Raw genomic sequence first — 9,864 nt, 5'->3', positions numbered from 1 at the left:
TGTGTGCACGTGTGATTGTATCACTCAACAACTGCAGTTTTCCTGACCTGATCATTTATAAGAGCATGAAATTTAACCTTAGCACAATTTTTTCAAAATAAAAAACAAACTAACAAACCAAGTGGTGGGATTCAAAAATTTTTACTACCAGTTCTGTGGGTGTGACTTGGTGGGTGTGGCATGGCTTGGTGGGCGTGGCTTGGTGGGCATGGCAGGGGAAGGATACTGTAAAATCTCCATTCCCTCCCATTCCAGGGGAAGGATACTGCAAAATCCCCATTCCCTCCCGATCAGCTGGGACTCTGGAGGCAGAGAATAGATGGGGGCGGGGTCAGTCAGAATTTTTACTACCGGTTCTCCAGACCTGGTCAGAACCTGCTGAAACCCACCTCTGAATCAAGTACAATTCTACTTGGCTACAGCCATAATCCACTTACCAGTAGATTAGAAATTTCTAACTACTGGGCATCAGTAGTTACTCACATCATCAATTAATTTTTAAATCTACTTCCATTTTAAAAAGAGCAGCAGGTAGGCAAGGAAAAAAATTCTACAGCCCTTTGATTGGATACTGGCCTGTTTATTGTTTTTTTATATCTTAATGTAGTGGGGACATCAGATTCCCAGGAGCAAATGAAGTCTGCGTAGAACGCAGGAATATGGGCCTCCAAATCCAGCATATTGGCGGGGTGGTTTTTTTTTTTTTTTTTGGGTAGAACCTTGACTGTAATACATTTAAGCTCTTTTCATAGTTAAAGAAAATCCTATAATAAAATGCCAGTGCTATTTTAATAATAGGAGGAAAGAAAAAAGAAGAAGAGTAGAGAACTAAAGGTTCAGAGTGGCAGCAGGCATCGAGCACAAAGGTAGAGAAAGTCTTCCAATATCCTTCATCACCAATCCTGCTGCCTTTTAGGAACATGCTTAAGACCTGGTTCTTCCCACAACTCTGGACTACGGTGGGATTACCAAGTAATCATTGGGTATGTGTAGTGTTTAGGACTGATGTTCCCCCTCAGCCTGGTCAGCTTTTTATTGCAATGCATGTTTTTATTGCTTTTTACCAGTGGTGAAATCCAAATTTTTTTACTACCGGTTCTATGGGCGTGGCTTGGTGGGCATGGTGTGGCTAGGTGGGTGTAGCAGGGGAAGGATACTGCAAAATCTCCATTTCCAACCCACTCCAGGGGAAGGATACTGCAAAATCCCCATTCCCTCCCCACTGAAGGGAAAGGATATTGCAAAATATCCATTCCCACCCCACTCTGGGGCCAGCCAGAGGTGGTATTTGCTGGTTCTCAGAACTACTCAAAATTTCCGCTACCAGTTCTCCAGAACCTATCAGAACCTGCTGGATTTCACCCCTGGTTTAATTTACCCTGTAAATTAAGATAATCATTTGGTAAGTGAGCAGTTTTAGAAATCTGCTAAATACTCCCCCACCCTGAAACTCAACAGTTTTGGCAATAGCCAAGCTCACTGTGTGTTTTTCACTCCACATATTGCCTTCTGAGGGAGATGAAAAATGTGGCCTCTAAGTATTTTAAACGTGGTCGTTGGGTACAAGAGTCATGTTCTTTGCTTTCTGTTTCTTGACCTCCACCTGTTGTATAAATAATGAATGCTGTGGCTTTTAGGTATTCTCCTTGAGATTATAAATGAGGGCAATTGTTGAAAATTAAAATATTCAGGCTTTATATTATTTAGAAGAACCACAATTGTTTCTTTTTCATTAGAAACATAAATTCTGGATGCACATTCCTAGATTGCAGTGTTAACCTGAGTCCAGCATAGCAAACAAAGAACAATTTTAAAAATTAATGTAGAAACAATATTCACCAAAGTTGCATGACATGGATTTGTTTTATAATCTAACCTGTCACAGAGTAACACAAAATGTCCCTGGGTGATCATGGCATTCATGCTAACATTTTCTATATGGTATGGATAATCAATATTAGATATACTATGGAGAGGGAAGAAGAATTGGATGAGATAATTTTCAGTGTGCATAACGTTGCAGCTTACCTAGTTACCGAATGAACATATTTTCTGCCTGTTCACACAATACACTGAATTATAAATTAATCAAACAGACTGAATAACCTGCTATTCCATCAGGTTTAACCTAGCTAAGTTTACTAACTTGTTTGAATACATTTGTAAGGCCTTTACATAAGTGTGTTCCGTCCACACAACTACAAAGGGGCCTCAGAGTAGGCAGAATATAAAGTCAAGTCTTGTCAGCTGTACACATCAAATAATTGCTACTGCTAATTTATTGCATAAAAATATCCTAACCACCTGCTTCTGAAGCAAGACTCCCGGGTCTGCGTATGCACAGTAAGGATTTTCAGATCAGTGCTGTTCTTTGAGGCACATTTTGGGTTTAAATTTCATTGTATTAAATGCTCCCTCTACAGCTTTAGGTAGATACATTGGATATCTCTGCAGTTTCTTTCTGGAGCTGAATGTTCCTCCTTGGCCTTTTCCTTTGGATTGGCTTGAAATCGCTTCTACTTGGCTGGTATCTTGGGAATATCTCCGAGGGGCACGAAGGATCCAGTTGGAATGTAAGCTGTGTTCTCTTGAACTAGAAACAACTGAAATATGGAACCAAACTTAATATAAATGTAACTTTACAACAAGGGTGAGGGTACAAAATATGTAGAGACCGCTTAGGTTCTGCACACAGAAGGCTCCAAGTTCAGCCTCCAGTATTTCTTGGCAAGAGTTTTAAGAAAGCTGCTGCTAATAAAACAAGGCTAGATGGACCAATCATCTGGCTCAAGAGAAAACTGCTTTCCATATTTCTGAACTAGGGATAGGCTAACTAGGTCACAGGATCCAACTCCTTCACTATGCTCTAACTTTTAAGTCCCCCAAAGCACTAGAAGATTGGGTCACTGAAATGTAGCTTTAATAGGATTGAACAGCTGTTTGTAAAGATGTCAAAGTAAGAGTAGAAATGAATATGCCAAACCGCAGTGAGGCAAAAAAAAAAAAAAACCCACCACAACAACAACAACCCATTTCCATCTTTAAAACATTTGCAGCTCCCAAATCCATAGTATTATAGATACTTTATGAAACTATTTTCTGGGATAGTTATATAATCTAGTCACCTGATATAACTCTATTTTCACTATTAATTTCTAGCTGAATTTCTAGCTGAATTCACCCAAAGAGATATAATTTTTGATACTAATAATGATTGGTATCAAACATTTTAACTGATTATTTAAATTGGTATGTGACAAACATACAGTATACAGTACCAATACTGTATTTGATATTATGGAATATGGGGAAATTAGATGGGGAATAACTCATGAAGTGGTTTTATGAGGGATGAAGAGACAAGAAGCCACAGATAAATAAATCTGAAGCCCTGTGGACTGAAAGAAACAAAGGACCACACAGGCAGGCCTAGACCTTGGATAGACCATATTCTAATTTTTTAATGGGTTATTTCAAATGGAGTAGTCTGCTTTTGCTCAGCATTAAAGTGCTGGAATGGGACAGCACCCATTTAATTATTCTCCTCTATGCACCTGACTGGATACAGAAAGTTATCCTAAAATTCCTTAGGCATTCAAAAACCACAAATCTGGAACAGGGTTGCAGGGAAGAAGAAGAGGAAAAGATACAGTATTCCAAAAATAGCCAAGTACTGCAAAATCAATAGGTAACAGACAAGTGATACTAATTATTTATTAACTCAATCAGTATATTATCCCTCAATCTTCCAAGCAAAGGAATGGAAAACCCATCCTTGGATGTTTTTGTTTGGAAGAACAGCAGAGATGGAACTTTGTTCAGTTCCCAGCTGAAATATAAGTATACTACATTTGGGGGAAACTTTAATGTATCTATTATTTACTCTTACAACTATGTGTTGTGTTTTATATGAATCTAGGTTGATGCACCAGTTGAGGCCTTTTTTGGTCTGAGTAGGCCTGGAAGCATTCTCATCACTATGCATTTAAGCTCAGTGGCTAAGACGCTGAGCTTGTTGATCAAAAGGTCTGCAGTTCAGCAGTTCGAATCCCTAGTGCCGTGTAATGGGGTGAGCTCCCATTACTTGTCCCAGCTTCTGCCAACCTAGCAGTTCAAAAGCACATAAAAATGGAAGTAGAAAAATAGGGACCACCTTTGGTGGGAAGGTAAAAGCATTCCGTGCACCTTTGGCATTTAGTCATGCTGGCCACATGAGCACGGAGACGTCTTTGGAGAATGCTGGCTTTTCGGCTTTGAAACGGAAATGAGCACCGCCCCCTAGAGTCAGGAATGACTAGCACATATGTGCAAGGGAACCTTTACCTTTACCTTTTAACAAGATTTATATGAGGCTGCCCCTGAAGACAACTCCCAAACTATTACTAGCAGGCAAGATATTAGTGGATGAGAGCTACTATGGTTATTTAACATTTTGAAAATTCAAATCTGATGGATGCTATTCCGCATTTATTCAAATAGCAATAGCAATAGCATATACCACTTCATAGTGCTTTACAGCCCTCTCTAAGTGGTTTACAGAGTCAGCCTATTGCCCCCAACAATCTGGGTCCTCATTTTACCCACCTCGGAAGGATGGAAGGCTGAGTCAACCTTGAGCCTGGTGAGATTTTATTAGTTTATTTATTAATAATTATTTATTTATTAAATAAATAAATTATTTAATAAATTTATTTATTAAATAATTTAAATAAATAATTTATTTATTTATTAGAAATGTTATTAATACAATTTATATATATATAGATACATAAATATGTACTTACTATCAAAATCTACATCAACATGTGGATGATCCCTCACAACTTTGTGAAATCTTTCTGCCTCCAGTTTTGCAATAATTGAGTCAAAATAAGCGATTGCTTCAGTCACATCTGAACTGAGTTGTGAGCCATTTCTGTCCGCTGGGATCTGGATGGTGTGACAATGGTTTAATTAGAATAAACAAGCATTATAATTGGAACCCTCCCTCCAACTTTCAAGGATACAAAATGTCGACCTTTCAGAAAACAAACCAATAAGATGCTAATTTTTTGTTTTGGTTAATTTATCTTAAGGTCCATTTAAATTATCTATTATGTTGCTTTTTGTAATATATGTGGATTATCTTTAATGTTATATGTCTCTGGATGTGTGCATATATAAGTAGATATTCAAAAAAATATCATTTTCCAGGTGTGTGTGTGTGTATTCCAAATAATAATATAGAATTATTCTTGATGCAATCATTATTGGCCTTATGAGTCTTTTGGATCAAGGCTGATCTCAACTTATAATTAGCAGGAAAAAGCAAGCAAATGAAAAAAAGCAGTTAGCTAAAAAATATTCAGAAGAAACTCCAGGAAGCCAAATTTTATCAAAGTAATGTTGAATCTTGATTTTCTTTTTACTGAAGTACTGTAGGCCTTTTGGTATTTTGAAATTCTATTCCATGAGCCACATTTAGCAAAGCAAGGATTGAGGAAAACTAATCTTCAGAATATCTGCAAAAAAATAAAAGGTTGCCTATCCCTAAATTTTTTTTATACTGTGTCACAAAAAGTCTATTCATTAGCTCTCTCATCTGAACCTTTAAAGAATTCTAATGTCACTTGATATCAAGGTATCTCTCTTATTGACAGAAATTAAAATCTTAGCATCTTTGTTACGGGGAAAGGATGCTAGTAAAGTTGTAATACAGATACGGAGAGAATTGCTGAATGACCAGTAACATCTTCAGAGTGATACACCCCCCCACTTTTGCTAGCAGTTTAAATTGTCATTTGTATTAACGTAACAAAAGTGGTGGGCTATCCAACACAGTAAACAATACATTAATTTATAGTATTTATTTTTTTGGAAGTGAAAACTGAGTGATTTCTGTGAGCAGTTAGCATGGCCATAAACAGACATGTTTTATGGGTAGAAGACAAATGTCTATGGAGATTCTCAGTCATCCAGGATATGGTTGTCCCAAAGGTGCTTTTTCAAGAGGCAACTGGAGTTTCTTGTTTTCCTTTGAAGACGTTTCGCTTCCCATCCAAGAAGCTTCTTCAGCTCTGACTTCCATTCCCCACCATCCAGTCAGAGCTGAAGAAGCTTCTCGGATGAGAAGCGAAACGTCTTCAAAGAAAAACCAGAAAGTCCAGTTGCCTCTTGAAAAAGCACCTTTGGGATAGAAGACAAATGTGTGCAGAAAAAGTGTCAACCCATTGTTTATTACAAGAGAATGACATAAACATTTGTCAAAAGGAAACAAACCTCTCTTGTTGTTCCTTCCCAAAAGCTGAAACTTGAGCTTCAGTTTCTTGAAATTAGAACCCCTCCAGTCATGGATTTAGCCCCCAGGAGATCTTCATTTTCAAACTGCTAATACTTTAGTTTGTGTGTATGTGTTTTTTTTAATTGCTTTATTTTTCTGGCGAGAGAAGCAATTCTATCCCAATCAGTGGTAGCTTTTAAACTTGTTTATGATTGGTGAGAATGCACAAAACCTGAAAAGTAAATATCCTTACTCTGAATATTATATGTGAACAGGCTGTGTTCATCTGGCAGACTATATGGAGTCTGACACTAAAGGTTATTACAAAACATAAGCTCACCACATTCCCAAACACATAGCTCATCTCCTCACATCTTCCCATGCAAGTTTATTTCGTTCTTATTTCACTTCTCCAAAGGGAGTGGTTGTAACATATTCTATGTAAACAAGGGAATAACATATCCTACCTTAGAAGTCAGTTTGGGTGGAGGAGGAGCTTGGGTTTTTGTGGTTGTTGCTGAAGATTTTGCAGGCAAAGGGGAAATTTCAGGCACTCTGCCCAAGGCTTTCAAATCCTTGACCCCCGCAAGGTATTTTTTCCTCAGAGCTAACAAATCTTGTAAATATTGCAAACAGTCTTGTGTCTTTGAGTACATCCATGCCTTTTCTTCTTTCAGCTGAAGGCAGGCAACTGAATTAAGGCTGGTGGTACTTTTGCTTTTTTTCAGAGGTTCGATGAGTGTATGATCCTCATCTCTGAGAGCATACATAGAGGTGCTACGGATCAAACGAACCGCAGAGCCATCATAAACTGGGATCCCATCAGATAAACTACTCCTACTGGAGTTGGGATGAAATATGGAGTGTATTTTCCTGAACATAGCGTAGTTCCTTCTTCAACTATTCCATCTAACATTCAGTCTCACTCCAGTGTGTCTTCTAATGGACATTTCTTGCCAACACAGAAAAAGGTTGTGTGTGTTGATTATGAATTGGATCAGGGTTTCTTCTGCTTCAGACTTCTTTTGGCCCATCTCTTCATTTCTTTTCCAAACTTTGCCAAAGATGAAGGAATGCAATGTCATCAGTCTTATCTTTATGCAGCCTGCAACTTCGGTTCACCGAAAGGTTGCAGCAGCTCTTATTTGTTTCTTTGTGCTGACCATGGTGCTGAAATAGTCTACATTTATAATGAAAAATATTTAGCACTTCTGAGTATGTCAAAAGGCTACATAAAAGATACTTAACACATCAGCATCCGGTGCATTTCTAATCAATATTAGATAATATCCTGCAGAAGCTGGCAGCTAGAAGGGATTTTGTTTTCTCTGCTATGGCAACCGAAGCATGGTTACCGCTATCTGATAACACACGAGTGTTGAGAATAAAGCAGGCTAAGATCCATTACACTGAGCATGGAAGACTGGCCTTCAAATAAAACACATCTAATAATCTAAGATGGTTATTGTTGATGACTATAGGTACAGTTAATTTAGTGCTGTACGTGATAGATTTAATGTATTTTGTTTTCTTGGGGGGGGCTGAATATTCAGATGCCCACCCTAAACCCAAGGTCCAAGAACTCACTCCTGGGAGTTCCCTGGGAGCTTTGGTTAAGCACATATGGAGCTGCATTGTTTGGGGAGGGCTAATGAAACAACAGAAGTTGCTAAGTCTTTCTCCCCTTCCACAAGTAATCCTCAATTTATGACTACAGCTCAGGGGTGAAATTCAGCAGGTTCTGACAGGTTCTGGAGAACTGGTAGCAGAAATTTTGAGTAGTTTGGAGAACCGGTAAATAACACCTCTGACTGGCCCCACAGTGGGGTGGGAATGGAGATTTTGCAGTATCCTTCCCCTGCCATGCCCACCAAGCCACGCCCACCAAGCCACACCACGCCCACCAAGCCACAGAACCGGTAGTAAAAAAAATTGAATTCCACCACTGCTACAGCTGGCACCAGAATCTTGATCATTGAGTGAAGATCCCCACGTAACTGCTTTGCTCAACAGCCACAATCCAGGCATTTCCGGCTGTGGTTATGAAGCAATCTCCCAGGCCACTAAGCAGACAGAGGGAAAGAGCTGCCTGCTTAGCTCAGCTCTCCTTCATGCACAGAAAGGAGCTGCTCCAGCATGCTGCAGGAATGGAGCTTGGATCTTTGTGATTAGAGCTCCATTTCTCGACCCCACCTATGGAGTTCAGCTCTTCTCAGTAGGCACCTCTCTCAGCCAGCCCCCAGTGACAAGAGATCCTCTTGGCAGGTAGCAGCAGCTTGCAGCCTTGCCTGCCAGCTTCCACATTGTCTTTCTGGTGAAGCCGTCAGAGAAAATTGCAAATGGGTAAGGATGGGAGACCAACAGGACAGCAGTGTAGATTAGGAAGTCGGAATAATAAAATGCCTCCCAGAGGAAGGCAGCAGCAAACCACTAGGTTCAATTATCAAGAAAACTATGTGAAGGCCCTAGGATTCTGATTCAATTTTCAGAAGACTTCTTTTAATATTTAAAAAAACCCTGAAATATAATTAGAATACTTGCTGTCTTTATTTTATTTATTTTTATTTTATTTTATTGAATTTCTATACCGCCCTACTCCCGAAGGACTCAGGGCGGTGCACAGCCATGGAATAAAACACATAGATATACAAAATTTAAAATCGAATAAAATGAATTAAATAAATTTGGCTGAATTAGTACCCATAATTTAAGATACCCATATTTTAAAATACATTAAAAATTTAAAATTTACACTTAAAAGGGAGAAGGTTTAGGCGAGGCCAGCTTGATGAAATAAAAGCGTCTTCAACTCGCGGCGGAAGGTGCGCAGATCCGGAATCCTCCGTATCTCTGGGGGGAGCTCATTCCAGATCGTCGGTGCCCCCACAGAGAAGGCTCTCCCCCTAGGGGCCGACAGCCGACATTGTTTGGCCGACGGCACCTGGAGGAGCCCCTCTCTGTGGGAGCGTACTGGTTGGTGGGAGGCTGTTGATGGTAGTAGGCGGTAGTAGTCTTTGAATCTAACACTTAAAACTGGTTGGTTGCATTATCTTATCCATCTCCCCATCACTCAGTCTTGCTACTCTACGCTATTGTCCACCTGCAAATACCCTGGTGAGTGGTTGAATGATACAGTTCTTATGTCCAACCTGGAAAGATGTGGTACTGATCCTTCCATCATCTGCCTTCAAAACCCATCTGAACTGCAGCCTAGAGGATGAGGGCAAAGAAGAGAAGAGCAGTGGGAAAGAGGTAACAACCTGCAAGATTGCTTACCAAGAATCTATCCTACTGTTCCTCAAACATAACCATTTTAAGATGTGTGGACTTCAGCTCCCAGAGTTCTCTAGCCAGAATGCTGCCTGGGAAATCTTAGGTGTTAAGTCCATATATCTTAAAGTTATCAAATTTGAGAAACGCTGATCTATCCAGAAAACACCATCACCACAATACAGTATCATAATCTGCTTTACTGTTGAGGCTGTTGCAGGAAGATCAAAAGCCACATCATTTCAACTTGTCCTCTCCATGTGTTGCTTGGAGTTTTGAGACATCCATACAAAAGCCAGAATAAAATTGGTGCACACTGTATCTGGGAAAATTCT

General features: G+C 39.5%; 1 protein-coding gene across 1 annotated transcript; it reads right to left on the bottom strand.

Moving 5' to 3' along the window:
* Positions 1-1,671: 1,671 nt before the first annotated feature.
* On the bottom strand, positions 1,672-7,439 carry C1H13orf42 (chromosome 1 C13orf42 homolog). Its single transcript, XM_034431993.2, has 3 exons — positions 6,727-7,439; positions 4,785-4,929; positions 1,672-2,603 (listed from the first exon to the last, which is right to left on the bottom strand). The coding sequence occupies exons 1-3, from the start codon at positions 7,138-7,140 to the stop codon at positions 2,359-2,361; spliced, it is 804 nt and encodes a 267-aa protein (XP_034287884.2). The 5' UTR covers positions 7,141-7,439; the 3' UTR covers positions 1,672-2,358.
* Between the last annotated feature and the right edge of the window lie 2,425 nt (positions 7,440-9,864).

The sequence above is a fragment of the Pantherophis guttatus genome, chromosome 1, assembly GCF_059756535.1.
Source record: "Pantherophis guttatus breed Tessera chromosome 1, ASM5975653v1, whole genome shotgun sequence".
Classification (NCBI taxonomy): Eukaryota; Metazoa; Chordata; class Lepidosauria; order Squamata; family Colubridae; genus Pantherophis; species Pantherophis guttatus.
The sequence above is the reverse complement of the archived record's forward strand: the minus strand, read 5'-3'. Positions and strand labels throughout refer to the sequence as shown.